We start from the raw sequence: 22,500 nt of genomic DNA on the forward strand, positions 1-22,500 counted from the left end.
CTGTTGTTGTTAATGTCGTAATGCTTATGTAGGGGGATGCAGAGAGGAAAATGATAGAAAAATGTTAGGATATGAAAGAAACAAAAAAAAGGGCTGACTAGGAGAGGTGGATGGGTTTGTTACAGAGTATTGGATACGCAGTTGCTTATTTGCGTCGTAACTCCTTTGCTGTGGTGATGCTCTTTTGTTTTGTTTTGTTTTTTGGGGGTAACACCATGCGATCTTATTCAGCCGATAAGAGGGGTTATAAATTCAATCTGTGAAGCTTTATGTTCTCAAACAATTTGGCCCATTCGTTGATCATACGATTAAAACAGTTATTTCTACCTCCTACTCGATTAAATCTTTAGATAGATTATTTTCGTTGTTTTTCGTGCGGTTTATTGATCAGTTCTGGTATCAAGTGACTCTGAGTCTCCTCTTTTTAGAAGACTTTTATATCGTTTGTTCCTAATATTTATAACCTCCATAGTAATTCGTTCCTCTACTTTTTCCTTTTTCCATTATGGTTAATAACATTCGAGTACCAGGAGAAAAAATATATAAGTAGGAAATGTATAGAATTTGTTGAATCCGTTAACACACACAACTAATTCCAAGATTCTATTTTATTTTCCTGCAGTAGAATATTAGTTGTTTATTTAGCTTGAGCTTGTAACTGAAATGTTCTTCCTTTATTTATTTATCTATTTATTTATTTGTTTATTTTTTTGCTTTCAAGATTTAGCAGATGTCGCTTGTAAAAGTTGTTTACTGTGGATTTATTTACACAATATGTTGTATATTTACTGGCGTTAGATTTTGCTAACCAGTCCTCGTATTATTTTGTTGCGTAGGCTTGAAGATTAAGTTTATGGACATGATCCTTTACAGTTCTATGTATCCAGAAACTTTATCGTGATGAATATCCATTTTTTGTTTAGATATATTTTATGATTCATACGATCATAATAGGAGCAAAATTTACCGTTACTATATCGTCACCACGTTGATAATGTTGTTATTGAGATTGTTGTTGCTATGATCAGTATTGTTGTCATAATTTCCGTTGTCTTCGTCGTTACCATTATTTTCGTTGTCGTATCTGCGTTATCATTGTTCTTATTTTTGTTATTGTTGTCGCTCTTTTCGCTGGCGTTCTTGTTGTCGTTATTGTCATTTCCCTTGTCTTTCTTGGTGCCCTTGTCTTCGCCCTCTCCGTTTTTGTCGTTGCAGGTACTGGCGTTGGCTTCGACGTCGTTGCTGTGTCGTTGTAGTAACCCTCATAGTTCTTGCCGTTGTGGTCGAGTTGTTATGGAATCGGAAAATGTGTTACCTGTCAAGTTGCCTTCTTGAAGCCAATCGTAATGGAAAATTCGTGTCGATAAGATTGCCCCCCATTGCATTCTTGTACGCTGGAATGCAGACCTTTCCTTTTAGGAACAATTTGAGGCATACCTACTCTTAAATATTGTTTTATTACATTCTACTTGGATGCTCACTGGCCGGACGGGTTAGAGCGTCGCTACTTGCGGCGGAGGTCGAGGTGACGGCAGTTTGAACCGAGCCTCTAGTGAGTTGGACCAAGAACATGGTTCATTAAATTCCTCTCTACAAAGTCTTCTGAAAGGGGCACCGTTCTAGCCTCCTGATAAGGGAGAGTTCGCTACGTTAAGCCGAGTCAATCATCAACCACATTCTACTTGAAGAAAATTGTATTTCTGTATAACATATGTTCTTAATATACAATACAGTATAATGAAAATTCATTAATGGTCGAGAAATTATCATTCTTTTAATTTGGCCACCACCACATCATTACTACTTCAATGTCACGTGACTGTCAGTGTAAAGAAGTGATCAAAACCGAAACAGTAACCAATGAGGTTATTTATTAAAGTCTATTCCTCCCCTCCCCTGTATAGAACCAACAGAGCCCGGTAATAGGCACCTGTGCCCACTACCTGTGGTCTTGTGGTTCTCAACCTATGCTTCGTGGACCATTAGAGAACCGCAGAGTTCCCCAAGTAGACCCACAGGAGGTCAAAGAACAATGGTACATAACTATGGGATGCATGAGAAAACAGGTTGAGAACCTTTATGATCCAAATGAAGAGAAGGAGTCAAGCAATCTTGGGCACTCAGGTTCAGACATGCAGGTGTAGCGTTCCAGTGGCATTCTGACCACAAGTAACACGCTCGTTCCTCTCCTGACTTACTCCAAACATATTTTTTCTAACTGACAAACGGACTTGAGAACGAAACAGTTACCAGTCGATCGAGACACCGTTCCGTTCCGAGTACGAGCAGCAATTGAATAAAAACATCTGGTATAAATCGTAACTGAGATGAATAACGTGTGTTACCGAGATGGAAGAGTTTATCTTGTTAACAACATATTAACAGAATGTTTTCATGTTAACATGTTAAAATGTTAACAACATATCAACAATATATCAGCGATCCGGAAGGGATTGGTGGTTGTGTTTACCAAGCATCCTTCGCGTCCGTAAGGTGCGTCGTCTCCTCTGACCCAAAGTGTCTGTCGATGTCTCAAACCCTTCGCTACCGACTTACGAACTTTCAGAAATACGAACGAAGCCTCAAGCCTACTTTGCCAGTTTCAAAGGCAAAAAACCCAACATTAAAGCATTATCATTACAATTTGTTTTTGTTTTATGTATCATTAGTAATATATTTAGGATAAGAAAATATGTATTGACTTTATATCTTCGCTACCGAGAGAGTGTCGCGACATTGGCTATAGAAACAATTAGACGAGAACACGAATTCAAAGGAAAGTTCCACCCACTAAGGAAGTTGGTGGAGAGGAACCACTTCTTCGCAGAGAAGGCGTCACGGAAATGAATGAAATCGCCTGGCGGTAACCTAAACAGGCAAAGAGGTGACACCCGGTACGGAAGGGGTTAACACAGACACTGCTCCTCCACGAGTGCTTTGTGAAGTCTCGGGATTCTTGGACGAGGAGGAACAAGATTCTTCGACAGCGACACACAAGCGACACGCACTAAATACATTTGTTCTCCCATTCAGTGAGATGACACGCTGCTTTCGATATTCCACACACCAGACTGTTTTATCCAGGTGATTATTAATATTTTCCCAACGACATCCAGCGCTTTTACCATTGGTGATACTATCGCGACGAAAAGAAGGCGTCACAGAGGCGGAAAAAGGGGGTAGTAGAAAGGAGGGAGAGGAGAATTTAAAAACGACCAGAAATTTTCTTTTATTAGATATTATTCTCCGTTTCACACACCTGCCCTGGAGCCAGGGGAAGAGGAGACGTCTCAACAGGCAGGAGGAGAGAGGTCAGAAATCTTTGTATCGCTGCTGATATGATAGCTCTGTGACGTCATGTCGTCGAGATCCATGGTTGCATGATAACGGGAAGGGTGGTTGTTGTAGTAGTGAAGTTGTACTTAAGGAGGTGATAACGGAAGGAAATTATCTTTTGAAAGATGAGGAGGAGGAGGAGGAGGAGGAGGAGGAGGAGGAGGAGAAGGAGGAGGAGGTGAGGTTACAGGACGTAGTGATGTCATGATAAGATAAATTTCGCTGTTGAACTAATATTTTAGGGGTCTTTTCCCAAATTGCACTAGTTCTGTAACAAACAGACCTGCCCTTGTAACGCCTTCAAAGATCTTCCTCGTGTTTACTTGAATCTCCTTTATTAGGTGCAGACGCTCCTCTACTTACGAACAACCGACTTACGAACTTTCAGAAATACAAACGAAGCCTCAAGCCTACTTTACTAGTTTCAAAGACAAAAAAATCCAACATTAAACCATTACCAGTACAATTTATTTTTCTTTTATGTATCATTAGTAATATGTTTAGGATAAGGAAACATGTATTAACTTTATATCATATTTATGCATGTAGATTTGAGTACCTTCAAAATTATATTAGATAACAATTTACGGACATTTCGAGTTACGAACTTAACTCGTTCGTAAGTCGAGGAGTGCCCGAACTGAGGTGGTGCCACGGAGATGAACGAAACTGTCTTGCGGTACAGAAGGGGTTAATGCATGGGGGCAGGAACCCCATGGATGAAGGCTCTCCTGGGGGTAATTGATGATAATGACGTGAGGGGCCTTCTCCGCCTCTACACGAAGAAACCATATATGGTGCTGACTTCGCAGACAAGAATGCAAAAACCATTTCAAAGAGTTGTAGACGCGCACGTGGTTCTTGTATAGGAAAAAGGAGGATTAAGAACAGAATGGAAATAAGAAAACGTGAACAAGATACACGTGGAAGAGGAGAGAGAAAGGGAGGGAGAGGGAAGAAAGGGTAGATAGAGGTAACTGGGGTAGAGGAAAGAGGAAGGAGAAGAAAGAGGAGGAAAAGAAGATGATGGTTCAAGAAGAAGAGAAGGAGTAAGAGCCAGGGACAACGTTTGAAGAGTAATGGGAGTACAGGGAGGAAGAGAAAGAGGAAGAGGAGTATGGGAAGAGGAAGAATGAGGAGTAGCATGAAAAAAGGAAGAAAAACTATTGTATGGGTCCTGCAGGCCCCCCCTCTCCTTCTCCTTCAACACACCCAGTCCTTCCCACTCCATACACCCATGCTCACAATAGACTCGGGATTGTAAAACCTTGCCAAGCGTTCGTTGAACCACCGCTGCTGGTGGTGGTAGTGGTGGAGATGGTGGTATAAATCATTTAAGCGGATTCACTCGAAAGGAGAGAGGGAAAGAGAGGAAAGAAGAGAGGAGGAGAGGAAGGGAAGTGAGGGTGAGGAAGAGGTGGACGGGGAAAAGAGGAGGTGGTAGAGGGGGAGGGGAAAATGGCGAAGAAGATGGGGAGAGGAGGCAAGGATGAGGTCATGTCTTACTCCAAGCTGAAGAGACACACGAAAACAGGATTGTGAATCCTCTCATTTTGGTAAATGATTTAACTGCGTTTTGGAAGGGTTTAACTGCATTTTGAAGACCATGCTGGACTCTCCGAGGCTAAAGGACTTCCTTTAGTTGAAAATAAATTGGTAGCCACAGTGGCTGGATAAAATATGATTTGCCTCCACACCCGAGGGAAATCTATGAAGATGATCAGTTGAGTGACATTGTACGCCTGTCAGCGAGCATGACAAGTTGCTGTGATCGACATTATTTAATCTTATTCACTTATTTATTCATTTGTTTATCTATCATTTGTGTTTTTATTAATTTGTTTACTTATCTATTTATCCATTTATTTTTCATTTATTCATTTATCCATTCATTCATCTATTGATTTCTTTGTTCGTATCATTATTTATCTATATATTTATCTATTCATCTATTTATTTATTCACTTATTTATCTATTAATATATTCATTTTTATTGACCTATCTATCTATTTATACATTAAATAAATTATACTAATTTGTTTATTCATTTCTTTTGTAAATTGTAAACTGACGGGAACAAATTAGTTCCGGCAATGTGGCTTCATACAGGGTAACCCATCAACCGCGAAATGCTGAAGTGGTAGCGAGGTGCCTGAATGGGTTTTATATGTATGTATGTGCATATAAAACCCTGACTCTATGATATTTCTTTCTGTTATGTTCTTAAGAACATAACAGAAAGAAATATCATAGAGTCAGGAATTATCAAATGCAATTATGACCAACTCATTAATAATAGTTTAGGATTATATAAATTAGATCCATATATTGTCAGTAATATGAATAGTATATATTTTTAAAGTTAATGTAATAAAGATCTGTTTCCATGACCTCGCCGAGTGACCCAACCTGAGCTTTCAGGCTTCGGAGAGGAGGGAAAAATCCCTCTTGTCCTATTTATACTTTGTATCTCCATTTTTTTGTTCTCATTTTTCTGTACTCCTTGATATTGTGAATATATCACGAAAGCGCTCGGACTCCGTGTGTTTTTTCTTTTCCTAGTGGACTCTGCATATTTGTGATTCACGTGTGACTTGTGAAATTTGTGCATATATATATAGATATATATGATGTAAGCGGAATAGGAAACACAGGAGTCTTAGTCTTGAGTTTATTCCTGACTAGTTTCGCAGGTATGCTTTGAAAAAGCATACCTGCGAAACTAGTCAGGAATAAACTCAAGACTAAGACTCCTGTGTTTCCTATTCCGCTTACATCAACCTGTCAGAATGTCTCAACATAAATATATATATATATATATATATATATACATATATATATATATATATATGTATATATATGTATATAAAGTGATTGGCCACTGATATACAGATGAGCAAAGGGAAAAGGAGAAAATCCTTGACCTGGCGACCTAGTCAACACATTTTTTCCTGTTTAACATCAAACGATTTAATTCGTCTGAGGGGCAGATTTGGGAACCTTCGTTTGACCTGGATATAACATCGGGATAAAACAACCAAGAATGTCCTCAGGCAGTCCGACGTTGGAAGGCTCCGGTTTTTTTTTTTTTTTTTTTTGGTTTTTTCTTACAGTTTCCTTGGGGAGACAAGATCTCCACAACAGAAGTTGAATTCAATCTATCAACCAATCAATCAATCTATCCATGAATCAGTCATGCATAGCTACACGAGCTTTGAATACCATTTCTGGTAACCTCCCAAGCCAATATCCGATTCATCTCGTTCTTTCAACCCTTTAATAGGGTGAGAGCACTTGTGGATTCTGTCGTTGTAGTCGAGCGTATTCAGCTAAAGGGTCGCGGGCCACACCCTGAACAGGTGCTTGACCGACCGCGACCTCTTCGAACCCCGAGTTTGACAACCTTTAATAAAATGTAAATGATTTGGGCGTTAATCACGAGAGGAAACATTCCACCTGAACGCCACGACACTGAGGCGCTCATGACTTTGATCCTGAAGATGTGAGCGACACATATGGCCATACGTTTGAAGATTCAAAAACAAATCCAGCAGAGTTCAAAAAGTCGTGCCACACACAATGATAACCCGACGTGAAGGTAATTTAGTGGCAACGTGTTTGCAACATGACGTAACATCTTTTTTGTTTCGAACTTTTGCGTCGAGAAAAATGTGCGACCGAGCGTGGACACTAATGTGTTCGATTATGATCGATGTGCACTCGACGACACCGCGTCTGCCGGTTAGTAAAATAGCTATGGTGTTAAACGGCGAATTTCTTCAGAGCGACAACTCAATTTTAGTCTCGACCATTGTGAGGTGATGCTAACAAAATTTGTCCGAACAAGAAAGAGAGAGAGAGAGAGAGAGAGAGAGAATAGTTTATTTTTGTTGCACAGCGCTGCTTGCTGTCTCTCAAGATTTTAAGTAAATTTGTCAGAATTATTTGGCAATTATTTTTTCTCAAGGTGTATCACGTACTGCCAAAGACGAGCATGAACACAAGAAAAAGAATCCTCGACCATCAGCAATATATCATTACAATGGCCACTTTCCCACGAGCTTGAGCTTCTGAGATTAACCCCCTCCCCCTATTTCAAATCAGCTCCGTGGCAGCCTGTCGGTACTTCGGGGGTTAAACGTCTCGTAGTCACGTGAAGCAAGATGCTGTCGCTCGAGGAATTATTTTTACTTGGTCCAAAAGGGTCACATGACCGTGATCGTTACATCAAACCATTATTCCAATTTAGTACTTAGACCTTTGGTTCTTCCTCCCCTTCCCCCCAAGGGTGTGTGGGGGGGGAGGGGGGCATAGTTTCCCAACTGTGGCCTCAAATAGAATGAGTTGAATAAATGCATAGTTGATTATACTTTTTGTTTTTATCCAAGGCTTTTTTTCATCGTCTAATTTTGTATCTGTCTGTTTATATGTTTATTGAAAACTTATGAGAATTTAGTGAATGACACAATTATACATTTTGTGTTGAGGTGATCTTTAGGAGTCTTCAGAGCAGCAACGCATAAGAGCAGGGTTCTTGCAAGGTTGGTTCGCCAGGAAGAAGAATGGTGAGAATCTTACTGTTGTTGACAGCATGGCATAAGCATGACCCCTCACCGGGCACCACGAGATCCTCTGTGCTAAATATAATCGCCTGGTGTTACCCCCCCCCCAGCCAAATATTTTAGTCACCATATTTGGCTTTTTGTCACACAAAGGGTTGAACGAAGTAGGAGACAGACATAGAGAGAGAGAGAGAGAGAGAGAGAGAGAGAGAGAGAGAGAGAGAGAGAGAGAGAGAGAGAGAGAGAGAAAGGGGGGGAGAGGGGGAGAGGGTGGGGGGAATGAAAGACAGAGATAGATAAATAGAGAGGTAGATAGATAGATAGATAGAGTGGGAGAGGGTGGGGGAGAATGAAAGATATAGATAGAGAGATAAATAGAGATAAAGAGAGAGAGTGAGAGATGGTGGGGAGAATGAGAGAGGGATAGATAAATAGAGAGATAGATAGAGAGAGAGAGAGGGAGAATGAAAGAGAGAGAAAAGAGAGAGAGAGAGAGAGAGAGAGAGAGAATTAAAGAGAGAAAAAGAGAGAGAGATAGTATAATTGTTTATTTCCGACGGTTTATATCTATAATTATTTACTTGGAAAAAGCTATATAAGAAAAAAGGGCTCAGTTGATTACCATTCAAAAAATAATTGGCAAGTGACAGTTTGTTTCCGCAAATAATTTTCCTACAAAATTAAGGATCTTGTAAAAGAAAGAAATTAAGATAATGAACTAACCGTCCGATACACTTTAGATACTCAAATTTTATTTCAGATGAATAAATTCGTCTGATGTTAGCCAGAAAAGAGAATTTGGTCACCATGACAATGGGATTAAGGGACCTGAAGTATATCACTTAAAAAAAAAAAACTCCATTTACAAATATAATGTTTATTGCTATTTTGCAAATTCGTCTAAGTGATATTAACTTTACAGTGCAATGTGTCGAGAACTCAGAAATGAACGTTGCATTTGTGCAATGATTAGAATCATAGCCCTGTTTAAGGACTTGTGAAAGCGACATGACGTCGCCATTCGTGAACGGAACATCCAAGGAAGTTTCACAGTTCAGTCGGTTGCAATTTATCTTGGACGGACGTTTATAGTCCTCTTATGGGGCCGTTAGCGGTAACGACACGTAGGCACAACGTTAGGATTAGTTACGGTGTGGGTTTGTTCAAGGTTAGTTAACCTGCATCAGTAGTTAAGTTGCACGTCTAGTTTATGTTCTTTTTTCTGCGGTCGATACCCACGCACTTCAGTCGGTGAATGAGGTCATACTGCCCTTTTGGAAATTGACGGCCATGTTGTCGGTAATTATGATTATTTTTAATTGTAATTTTTTTATCAACTCCATTTTTGAAGTAAAGAAAATAACGTCACAGAAACTTGCTGACATTAAAGAAAATTGGTCTCTAAATCTTATAGGTAAGTTTACCGAGGTGATCATGAACTAACAGATGCGCTAATCTAATATTGCTTACTATATATTTTACTATAATTACATGCAACTTTTACTGACATTATATTTATTTAATCGTAGGTACAAGGTTACAAATTATTGGCTATATACACTGTGATTAGTTAATAACTGGGTTTTTATATTGCCGAGTCGTGATCATATAATGATAAGATCTATGAGAAACAAATTTCGTGATTGATCTCTGAGAACAGAGAACAGCAGAAAGCTCCAGACGACTGCGTATGTGCAGTTGTATCTATAACAGAGTACGAATTTTCTTTTCAATTTTTTTTTATACAGATGACTTCTGAGAGAGACCTCCCATAGTGATCGTAGGGAGTATTAAAGCCTTTCTCGATGTAGAACATATGTTTGCCTTCCTTAACAAGAGAGCAAGGGGCTATGTTGGTCACATCTTCTTCCGCAAGTTTGATCCCAACAGGAGGAGAAGGATGGGGCGGTCATTCTCGCTGTCTGGCTGACTCCCGGTGATTTTATTCAGCCAAGGAGACACCACCGATTCGGTGGGGTTAACTTGTATTGACACATCGGTGAGGAATGGCATGTCAGTACTATAGGCCATGTGATATAAATTATATAGGTATGCGCCAATAATGGTGACGTGGTGAGTTATGGCGATAACTCTGCAAGACTGGGAACGACCGCATTATGGTATAGTCATGGTATCAGTTAAATATGTATACATATACATATACATATACATATACATATATCATACAATCCATGACCGTCGCGCAGAGGATTCGAACCACCGCCTATAGACTCAAGAGAGTCCACAGCACCCGCCTTTAACCACTCGACCACAGACGGGTGCTGTGGACTCTCTTGAGTCTATAGGCGGTGGTTCGAATCCTCTGCGCGACGGTCATGGATTGTATGATTGATGTCGCTGTCCACTAGCGAATTATTCAAACATATATACATATATATATATATACATATACGTATACATATACATATACATATGCATGTACATATACATATACATATGTAAATACATATACATATGTATATATATATATATATATATATGTATATGTATATGTATATATATATGTATATGTATATGTATATATATATATATACACACATACATGTGGTTCTATATCCATTGCCCCGTATGGGATATTTGGATATTGCCAGCATAATCTTTGTGTTCGGAACTTTCGTGACATCTTTACGGACCAGAGTCTCACATCACTCTTCCATGACTGGAGACTCGCTGTATCTCCATTCAGAAAAGAATACTGACCATTTTTTACTTCGAGTATCCCTCCTTCCTCACTCCCCAATTAAATATCTCCTTTACCATCATGACAACTTCATCTCTTCAGTGAAATAATAATCTTCAAGGACAGAAGCGCTGGTTATTGCCTACAGAATGATGAAATACTATGTTTACGGTCACTGGTCCCATCTGTATAGTGGGGGATGACGATGAGGGTGTATCATAGTTGGGGTGGGGGGAGGGGCGAGGGGGGGAGGGTGATTAATGGTCGGGTCGTGCGAAAACCCAAGGAAAGCTGCACCATGTACAGTTTATCTATATATTTATTTTATCTCTGATTTATCTGTTTGTTTGTTTGTTTGTTTATTCAATTACTTCTTTATCTGTTAATTTTTTTTAATTTGCTTACACATTTGTTTGTCATTTATCAATCCATTTGCTTATTATTTGAGTTCAAAATGATGCCAGTCTTCATACTATTAAATGACAGCGTAATTTACATGTTTGTCTGTGTCCGTGTTTGTTTGAAAATGTGTGTTATGTGACGGACGCGTGTATATGTGTGATGTGTTAGCGTACAAGTTTGTTGGGTTTGTTTTTCTTTGCAGCGTTCAATTCCATATTCATTTTGCTCTTTTGTTTTTCTTTTGGACATCTTTTTCATTCGTCATAATTTTTATTGCACCCGGTTAAGGTCATGGTGCATCCAGACATTTCTTGTAAGCTTACGCATGTTCAAACAAATGAGTGTTGCGTAAAAAAAAGGAAATGTGGAAGAAAACTGTAACAGTAAAAAAGAGAAAGAGTGAGTGAGAGAGAGAGAGAGAGAGAGAGAGAGAGAGAGAGAGAGAGAGAGAGAGAGAGAGAGAGAGAGAGAGAGAGAGAGAGAGAGAGAGAGAGAGGTGGGGGTTAAAGTTATTCCAACCTCACGACTTAAGTTTAGCCTCCGGTTCATAAAACCATAAAAGACTTTCCAGGGGGAGAACGTATGATAAAAAAATAATAATAATAATAATAAGGAAGAGACACTATATAGTTGTGGGAGCAAAGGCCCAAATATTTTCTTTTTCTTTTATTGTCTTCTTTTACGAGCTCTTTGTCGTTATATGTTCTCAATGTAAACTTTTTTCAATGGGTCTCATGCGTACACTACTCGCTAGCAAGTTGGTCGTTGACTTTGCTCTGCAGCTACGGAGGCAAACAGCTACTGCTGACGACCTCTTGCCCTGGTATGTTCGATCCAACTTGCTGTAGACTAAAATGTTCTGATGCAATAGTGGGTGGATTTATTGACATCACTGGAAGCTCTTATAATAGAACGGAGTTTGCTTGCTTTGGTGCAAACTCAATGGGATAGTCGATTACACCACAATCGTTGGACTATATCAGCGTTTCTCAACCTTTCTACCTTTGCATAACCTTTAAAACAAATTGCATGTCTCAAGGAACCCCTGCGCAAAAAACAAACAAAAAAAAAAACATATACCATATCTTTCTCATTTTATTTTCATCGTAATAATAGGTTAGATAGGATGATGTCTATATTACATTATTACAATAACCAAGAATATGTCGTGCGTGTTTGATTATATTACGTATATGAAATTAAATAAAAAATCAAAAGTGCATTAGCTTATCTCACTTGTTCTCGCGGAACCCTTAGGGACCTTTTGCGGAACCTTAGTGTTCCGGGGAACCCTGGTTGAGAAACGCTGAACTATATCATCCATCAAAGGCTGATTGTACTAGATATACCATCACATGTTTAGTATCAAACTATGAAAATGCAATTCTTTACTATTAAAGATTTTATACGACTATCATTACATTAGCTGCCTTGAAATTTATATCTTTTTTATCGAAATTGCTTCAGTGCAATAGCCCCAAGCCTGTCATTTCTCAACTAAGCGCAGGAGGATAAACGGTACTTTTAAGAGTGCTTGTATCTCAAAAGTAATATGTACATTTATGAACACTTCGTGGATTGTTAGTTAAACGATACTTCTAAATAAACAAATAAATATTCAGATGGACACTCTCTTTACGTTACTTGAAGCAGAGGGTACAAAACGCTTAGAGTTTCAGCTACTTATGTGTCAAGGAAGAGCCAACACATCGTCTACTCCTTTGAGTCGTTCGACCATTTGTCAAAACCTTTTCAATGGTTTTGAATAGTTCCTCTTCGATCGGTGCTTGATAAGCGTGAAGTGAGGAGACCTTAAGGTTAGGGTCTAGTCATACGTGCACACACACACACACACACACACACACACACACACACACACACACACACACACACACACACACACACACACACACACACACACACACACACACACACACACACACGCACGCACACTCACACTCACACACACACACACACACACACACACACACACACACACACACACACACACACACACACACACACACACACACACACACACACACACACACACACACACACACACACACACACACACACACACACGATTTTTTTCTTTTATGTAATCTCAACACGTGCCTACCTGTGCAATGGGAAAGATTACCATAGCTCCGTCTTTCATGAACGCAGTCAAACGATCCCTTTTACGCCAAAGACTGTCGCTGTCAACAATATCTTATATTTTATTTATTTATTTATTTATCTACTCATTTGTTTATTTATTTATTTATCTATTTATTTGTTTATTTATTTATTTATTTATTTGTTTATTTATTTATTTATTTATTTATTTATTTATTTATTTATTTATTTATTTATTTATCTATTCATTCATTTATTTATCTATTTCTATTTACTTATTTATTCTTTTACCAAATGCCCCAAGGAGAGCTAGTTTGGGGCAAGGTGACCTATCACTTCTTGTGCACGGAGGAAACAATCTTAGAAATGGGAATGTGTCTACATATCATCCATTCCAGTATACTACTACTCCTTTTTTCTGCAATAACTCCTGCAAGTCGAGCGTTAAATTCTTTTCCCATCTTGCAGACATTTCTCCTGACATAAAAGTTGAAGTAACTGAGCCATTGCCTACATTTCATACGCGTTCTTCATAGGTTATGATCTCACATTTAGTGCTGCAGCTGCTACCACTACTTTTACTATTACCACTACTATTATCACTACTGCTACTAGTACTAATAGCAGTGGTAGTAGTAGTGGTAGTACTATTTCGAGCTGGTGGTACGACCTTTATCCTTCCGACTTATTTACTAAATAAAAGAGAATAAAAACGAACTGCTAGAGGGCAATTTGGGTTTGATTTAACCAATAGCCACAAACGAGAAAGGAGGATTATTACATAAACCAAAATCATTGTCGTTATCAGAAAATAAGCTGTTATTTCCGGACTTGTCTGACCTTTGAAATCGTAACCTATTGGTAGTAGGAGATTACAATGTTTCAGATATCAAATGGGTGATATCAAAACACGCCAAGAAGGTTATTTCGTAGCAAAGACGGTGAAAAATGTTAAAGGTGCTCCAGGGCATGGCACCTAATAAACGATTTCCAAAGGTAAAAGTATGATGGATAAAACGAATATTTGAATAATTATAACCTAACTAGAACAATCCACGGGCAGAGCTATAGTTCTAAGACTGGTAGTCAATCCAGTGAAACGCAATGATCACGTGACTTTCATTTTGATCTGGTTAAGGTCAATTGATTTTCTTCATTTCGGAGGAACCTCAAGTCATTAAAAAATTTAGTATCTGGTCTTTACTAACTCCAAATGATTTTATTCAGTTTAGAAAGACCTTTGGTCCTCATAAAAGTTAATCTTAGGCAAGAAAACCGTGTAAGAGATGTTGGTAATATTCCAAAGCATATTGATCGAGATGATCTATATTGTATTTTATTTGTTATTTACACTATTATAGTTTTACTTATTTTATTATTAATATGATTTTTTTTCGCATCCGACCTAGATATGGATCAAAAGGTCTCCTTTCGGTATGCTCCGCCTTTGTAATCCTTTGTAATCCTTTGTATTCCATTTAAAGATACACCTCCACCCCATCTACTCTGTATCATCGTGGGAGGTCAAGTGAATGCCCCACAATCAGAGATCCGTTGTCTTCCACTCGAGGAAGCTCACAAATTCGTTCTGGTTTTATTTAAAACATCGTTAAGCTCCGGAGGGTTATTATGTGGTTCAGATTCGCAGGTAGAGATTAGAAAAAGAAGGCAAAGCAGCAGTTAAAACAGTGTGGAGGGAGCAAAAAAACAAGAACGTGCTTCTTAAATCTCTGTCGATGTCGTGTAACTCATTTTGATCATGGAATAATCGTCTCGTTCCGTCGTTCTTTTATTTACATAAAACCCCATTTGTAAAAGCATTAGACTTGACTCTAAATGGCTTGTACACCATTCAATTACATAATTTCTTTAATTCCTTTTGGGTTCACTGATAATCAAATTAACTCAAAAAAATTGGTAAAGGTGGAAAAAAATACAACCCAAGTTGTAATCATGGTAGAAAATACGTCTTTTTTCTTGATAAAATCCCGCAAAGATTAGTCAAGATCGGTTGCTATTTCTGTTCAGACAGAAAGGTCAGGGAATGATGACATGTTAATGTATCAACCTCTCTCCGTACCTGACCCATCGAGGGCATGTAATCTGTTCCCTAACGGGATTGCAACATCGGCATGTCATCACCGTTGTTGCAGGAGCGGGGAACTTTTTCCTTATAGTGTTGACTGTGCGGGCGGCGACGCATCGGCGATGATGCATAGGTTCTTGAGTACTTTTTCAGCAAATATCTTGGTGTGCGGCCAAGTCGCCGCTGAGTTGCGTTCCCTTCCTGCTCATGTTGGAGTAATTGAATACGATACTTCAGCAGCAAGATACCTGGTATTAAATCAAGGCAGACCCTGTTATTTCGGGCTACCATAAACCAGAGTCATATCATTAAAGCCTACCTCCGTTCCCACCAACCCCTCCCCCTCCTCCTTCCTTCCTCCCCCTTCGCAGTTTTTTTTCCCGCTGAGCACAATGTAACAGAGAATTGCTATGTTTTTGTTCTCTGCGGACATTGGCAGATTCTCTGTGAGAGTCTGTTGTCTATCTCTCTTGCCTTGAGGCTTGCTAATGACCTTCCATTTTTTTTTTTTTTCTTCCCGCAGGTCATGTCAGCCACTCGCCTCCTACATCTGGTCCTGGGGCATCTGCTCTTCCTTCGGTGGTGCGAGGCAGGTCGTGTCTCTTTCCGCCTACAACGACCTCCACAACCACAGGAGTCCCGGTGGTCCCTCACAGAGATACTGACGAAGGCGACTCCACCTGCGAATTTGGAGGAAGGAAGACTGGAAGTGGAGCGGGTGGAAGAGGAGGCTCAGCAAGGGCTGGTGGATCCTGGTGGAGGAAATGTACGGACGCGGACGCATGTCCACGAGCGTCATGACGTCAAGTCGCTGCCTCAGTTCGTCGTCTTCTCTTCGATGGCGGGAAAAAATGTCAGGTGAGTGGGAACCAGCCACCGATTTTGTAACATTACAATTTGTCCTAGAGGCAATAGTTTACAGATATGTACAACAAGAATGTCATATCTCGAAAACGCACCCAGTACTGTCCAATTATACAACAGAATGCATACTGAAATATAATGTGCCGCTTCAGTATGCAGTCTACAAAGTATTTATTCTATTATTGGGTCTTCTTCAAAACTAACTTATAATATGAGGAAAGTTTTTTTCCACTAAAATTGAAACTCACTCTTCTTTTAAACATTTATTCTTTGGTTGTAGTACAAACAGAATCTCAAAATATACTGTTTATAACGTTATTCAAAAAAAATATGAGGAAAAGTTAAGGATAACGATGATTACAATAAAAAAAGATATTGTACTAACTCCAAGATTAGATTAGACCTGGGCGCGTTTCTCATGAAATCGAGTCTTAGAATAGCTACGATTTTAGGTATAATAATACGAGGAATAATAAAACCAAGACATAACAACCCCGTGAATGGAAGGAGTGTTGGATATAAAGTACCTTGCAATAGTTGCCCTACCTTATAGTCAGGACGTGGGCTAAATAAAAGGTTGACTAAACGGGAAAATGATGTGAACTTACAGAACATTCAACTCATTTGAGGTTCCTGGTGATAAGTGTTGCCACTTTCCGGACTGGAACTGTGCTGATATATTAAATAAAGTTTAGAAAAAAAAGAATTAAAGCGGTTTCATCGGTGTTAACGATAACGTCAACCATAGGGAGGAAGTTGTTTGCTTATCTAATGCCGCGAAGTCAGTGAGAACGAAGTAGGTAGACATGACACGGGGTGCTGCGACCAGCTAGGGAGGTGTCCCAGGCGTCGGAGATGTGACTCATTTTTTTGTATATGATGTCCCTTTGTTTCTATTATTGTCAAATTTATTATGAAGACATTATGAATCGAAACGTTAGAGTATGAATCTTCTTCATTATTCCTCGTCTTGAAAGAGAAAGGCCGACAAGTAAGTCTAGAGAAGTACTCTGTGAGGACAAAATTATTAATGGCAAAATGCTTTGATTGGTTTCGAGTTTTGTCAAGTACATGATGAAGCTCGAACGAGCAAAACGTTGCACTAATAAAGACTTCATCCTCACATGGAGTTTTTCCTGATTCCTCGTCTTCTTCTTCCACTTTCGGTCTCATTTGTCCTCTTTATGTTCAACAGTGTCAAGAATGTTGCCGGTCTAAGTCTTAAAAAACTTCGACAGTATTTGTCTTAGAAAATCTGTACATTTCTCCTCATATATTATGCCAGAATGTCCGTCAAATTAGGCGCGAATTTTGTATCTAATTTGCAACATCCAGAAGGCTAAAACATTGCCACATTATAGCCTTATCTGATGTCTTAAAAAAATTCCTCTGCCATTAGGGAAAGTGTATATATATATATATATATATATATATATATACATATATATATAAAGATATAATATATATATATATAAAGATATGATATACATATATATATATATATATATACACATACATATATATATATATATATATATATATATACGTATATATATATATATATACATATATATACATATATATATATATATATATATATACACACACACACACACACGAGGGCACATGGCATGTAGACCGCACCAACCAGCCAATATACCGTAAATTGATGCGGCACCAAATATAGTTTTATGCCTTGCTTGATATCTCAGAATGTAATATTATGCAAACGCGTATAGAGCTGTAAATTTCATTCTCATGTCACACTGATGAACGCTGCGGTACATTAAGAGCGAAACTAGATTGCCTATTGCAATGATAGATAAGTTTTTGTAATGCGTCAGAGGACCTTGTAATGAGGCGTTGAAAAAAAAATGCAATATAATTTGCAAGCGAGATTTGATAACCTGCGACACACCATTAAGCGCTGCTGCGTGATTTCGTGTGACATGACGTGCAGTGGTATGATACGACCTGTCACGCTACAGGTGAACGTGATGTGTTCTTGGGCATGCGAATACAAGGTACTCACATGATATGCGTAATAGATGTGATTGGTGTATCTGGTTTTGTTGACCGGAAACCCGCAGCCCCAGAGCACCTGTCAAGGGTTCCTTGACCCTTCCGTTGATCTCTCTGGAAAGAAATGTTGGAATATTGTCTGTGAGAGTGGATCTGTTTTTGTTACCGATTTATACTGAAAGAAGAAGTGGAAGCAATAGACGGTTGTGAGCTCTCCTTGTGTGAAAAGGTGGAGGAAATGCAAAGATGATAGAGAGAGAGAGAGAGATAAGTGGGTGGAGATTGATAGATACATATAGACAGATGAATATATATATATATATATATATATATATATATATATATATATATATATATATATATATACACACACACATACAAAAAACATATATATATATATATATATATATATATATATATATATAGAGAGAGAGAGAGAGAGAGAGAGAGAGAGCGCTTAGGCATAGTCCGGAGACCGAGAGTCAGCCTCTTAGGGCTGCACCTCCAAATGGAGGTGAATGAATTGGCGGATTTTGGAAGACAGACGGCAGGGAGATGCTTCTCCTTGATGTCCCTTTCATAGATCCCCATCGTTGGCTTTGAGCTGTATGTGTGAAGGCAGTGTATTCCATTCTCTTAGGTCAGCGCGCTGCTTGGAAATACAGTAAAACCTCATACAAAGTCTAGACATACAACACACATACATAATATTGTTTGTGACTTACAAGTCGTTTCTTCTTCAGTTAGAGAAGGTGAGTGATGCAAATAAAAGGATTTAAACAAAACCACCACGCTTTCTTTATAGCTTGTTTGAAACAGTGGTCAAGATACAGGATTAAATGCAGTTTCATTAAGTCAGGCATGAAGGTTCAAGAGGCTGGCGCCTATGCCAATGATGCTAGACCTCCTTTGGTCACATGCAGCTGATTTCAATAGCCTATGACAGCCGGAATAATAATAATAATAAAAAAGTATCGCTCGAACCGATTGTCGTCGACTATTGTATGTTCGTTCGAGTAGAAATGACTTAGGTTACAATATTTTGCTTTTCGAACTTGAAAATTACAAAAGACCTTTGTGTTATATATTGATAAAATGAATGATGAAATGAGAGAATATCGGACATAGTGTTGAAATGTTCTTAGAAACTTCTAGAATGCTGTATGAGACATCTTCTAGCTGAATTGACGAGAAACTAGCCAGTGTGAAGAGACTTTAGGTTGTATGGATGGATGCAAAGTTGATGTGAAGTGCTGAGCTTTAAAATGTCTGTGGCCGAAAATGGAGCCTGAAGTCAGTATAATCATCTCGATTATACTCAGGTGCCAGAAACACCGAAATGTATCACTGGTATACTGCACCTCTGAAGTCCGCCGCCGCCGAGATGGGTTGGGAATCCGCGAAAGTGTGACTTGATCAGATATCTCTCACTTACCGTAAATTGAACCCGGGACCTCAATTTCCGTGGTAGGAAAGCCACCCGCATCTCCGCTGGTCTTTTACTGTGAAAGTGTCTTACTTCATCAACCTCATATTCCTTTTTTATTTCAACTCGTTTTCTGTCAATTCTAAATGACATCAGTCATCATATTGGGGCATGATTAATCGTAATCACCGCGGTTTACGATAATTTGCTCCTTGGAATGGCCAACAAACAAATCTATTCTGATATTGGAAGTACTTTTGTGATACATTGGATGGACTTCGTTTGTTTCTTACGGACATTTCTCGTGGTGGAAGTGGCCTTCCTTCAGCCCATGGGAAGATCTGTAAACAAAGCCGAGTTCGAGTGGATTGACTGAGAGTGGTGATGGGACGAAGAGAGGAACTCAAAGGCCAAAGGGTCCTTGAGTCGTCTCGCGAATTAAATGAGAAGGAGAGAGAGAGAGAGAGAGAGAGAGAGAAAGAGGAGGGAGAGAGAGAGAGGGGTGAGGAGGGAGAGAGAGAGGGCGAGAGAGAGAGGGAGATAGAGAGGGAGAGAGAGAGAGAGAGAGAGAGAGAGAGAGAGGGAGAGGAGGGAGAGAGAGAGAGGGAGATAGAGAGAGAGAGAGAGAGAAAGAGAGAGAGAGGGAGAGGAGGGAGAGAGAGAGAGAGAGAGAGAGAGAGAGAGAGAGAGAGAGAGAGAGAGAGAGAGAGAGAGAGAGAGAGAGAGAGAGAGAGAGAGAGGGAGAGAGAGAGACAGGGGAGAGAGATTATTATTATTATTATTATTATTATTATTATTATTATTATTATTATTATTATTATTATTATTATTATTATTATTATTATTATTATTATTATTATTATTATTATTATTACTATCATCATCATCATCATCATCATCATCATCATCATCACCATCACCATCACCATCACCATCACCATCACCATCACCATCACCATCACCATCATCATCATCATCATCATCATCATCATCATCATCATCATCATCATCATCATCATCACCACCACCACCACCACCACCACCACCACCACCACCACCACCACCACTGCTATTTCTAGTCTCATATTTTCTATTTTGTTCATTTACCACGCAATCATAATGACATCTTAAGTTCCTTCAAAACAATTTGATGTCAACTATCAGGCTTCGATATTTACTAATCCTAAGATTGCACATACTCTAGCTAACGTTTCCAATGTTCATACTTCTCAAAAAAAAAAAAAAATCAAATTTCCCTCCAACAGCTCCGAGAATTCACTTGAGATATCGCACATGCCTTCGTGCTCGAGTGTGGTCATTAGCATGCGTGGTGCTTGCCTACGTGCCCTGGCATGCACGTGTGCCTTCCGCTGACGACCTCTCTTCTTTCTTCAGGGATCCGGTCACAGGACGACACCGCAAACCGTGGACGGTGACCCCAGCCCATGATCCTTCTTCCTCTCCTCCCGAAGACCCTTGCGGCGAGGAGGAAGAGGAGGAGGTGGAGGAAGGGAGGATTAGAGATAAGGACAAGACCAGAGAAGTCCTTGCTTCACCAAGTGTCGCCCACCCGGCCGTGCAGCATGCGGACAACGGTGTCAGCGTGTCCGCCGAAGACACTCTTCACCATAAAGAGATCACAAGCTCTAGAGGAGGAAGAAGAAGAGGAGGAGGTGAAGGAGGAGGAGGATTTTCTTCGAAGGTAAAGCAAGGAGCCTCTACTGTTTGCTTCATGAATAAAATCATCTACCAATAGGCAGAGCAAAAATCTACTATTTTACTGTGTGGAATAAGTTAAAATTCACTATGTTTAACAAACTTTCTTTCCACAACATTGTCCTCTGATACGATAAGGTAACATGTGTATACAATTATGCAAACGACCCTCATTTGTTATCTTTATGTTGTGGAGTCACTTATCCTTTGTTTTATCAACACCAAGATTAAGAGTTTCGCAACGCTCACAACAGTGTGGCATAAATACCTGAGCTGTGTAAACATCTTGTGCTGCGTTGACACATTCCCTTCGTTTATAGAGCTGCAACCTACGTTTTGCTGACACCTAAACACTAGTGTGTCAGATGTATGGCGCGTTTACTCGTATTTTTCTGCTCCTTCTTCTTCAACACCTCCTCTCTTCCTTCTCCTGCTCCTTCTCTTCCCCTTTTCCTTCTCCTCCTTTGCCTTCCCTCCTCCACTTTTTCGTTTTCTCCTAATCTTCCTCAAAGTTTCCTCTTGAACGCTCTTTTTCTCCTTCTCCTCCTCCTCCTCCTCTTCCTCCTCCTCCTCTTCCTCCTCCTTCTCTTCTTCCTCCTCCTTCTCTTCTTCCTCCTCCTTCTCCCCTTCCTCCTCCTCCTCCTCCTCTTCCTCCTCCTCCTCCTCCTCCTCCTCCTCCTCCTCCTCCTTCTCCCCCTCCTCCCCCTCCTCCTCCTCTCCTTCCTCCTCCTCTTCCTCCTCCTCTTCTTCCTCCTCCTCTTCCTCATCCCCTCCTCCTTCTCCCCCTCCTCCTCCCCTCCTCCTCCTTCTACCCACCTCCTCCTTCTCCCCTCCTCTTCCTCCTCCTCCTCCTCCTCCTACTACTACTATTACTACTACTACTACTACTACTACTACTACTACTACTACTACTACTACTACTACTACTACTACTACTACTACTACTACTACTACTACTACTACTACTACTACTTTTTTTTTTATTAAATACGACCTCCATCCTGGTGGAACTGTGTGGTGAAAGCAGCAGGGTCTGTCTTCCACAGACACAGTTCATTGGCCCCTCTCCCGCCAATGACTGTGGTCGACGACCCTTTTATCTATCCATTTATTTATTTATTTATTTTTAGTAATGCCTAGTACAAAAGTTCATTTATCCTACTGTCAACCACCGTCTGCTACTACTACTACTACTACTACCCCTGTATTACAATTACCGGCTCCTCCTCAATCCTATCTGCAGAGCGACTGCAGATAACAGCC

At 39.7% G+C, this 22,500-nt stretch overlaps 1 protein-coding gene across 1 annotated transcript in view; it reads left to right on the forward strand.

The window, feature by feature from the left end:
• LOC143026276 (uncharacterized) overlaps positions 1–22,500 on the forward strand; it is a 120,751-nt gene that overhangs the window by 83,105 nt on the left and 15,146 nt on the right. Inside the window, exons 3-4 of the mRNA XM_076186384.1 lie at positions 15,733–16,067; positions 20,917–21,223. Of these exons, the coding sequence (XP_076042499.1) occupies positions 15,733–16,067; positions 20,917–21,223 (642 nt within the window). The remainder of the gene's footprint in view (positions 1–15,732; positions 16,068–20,916; positions 21,224–22,500) is intronic.

The sequence above is a fragment of the Oratosquilla oratoria genome, chromosome 6 (assembly GCF_046742065.1).
Source record: "Oratosquilla oratoria isolate Oo_2021 chromosome 6, ASM4674206v1, whole genome shotgun sequence".
NCBI lineage: Eukaryota > Metazoa > Arthropoda > Malacostraca > Stomatopoda > Squillidae > Oratosquilla > Oratosquilla oratoria.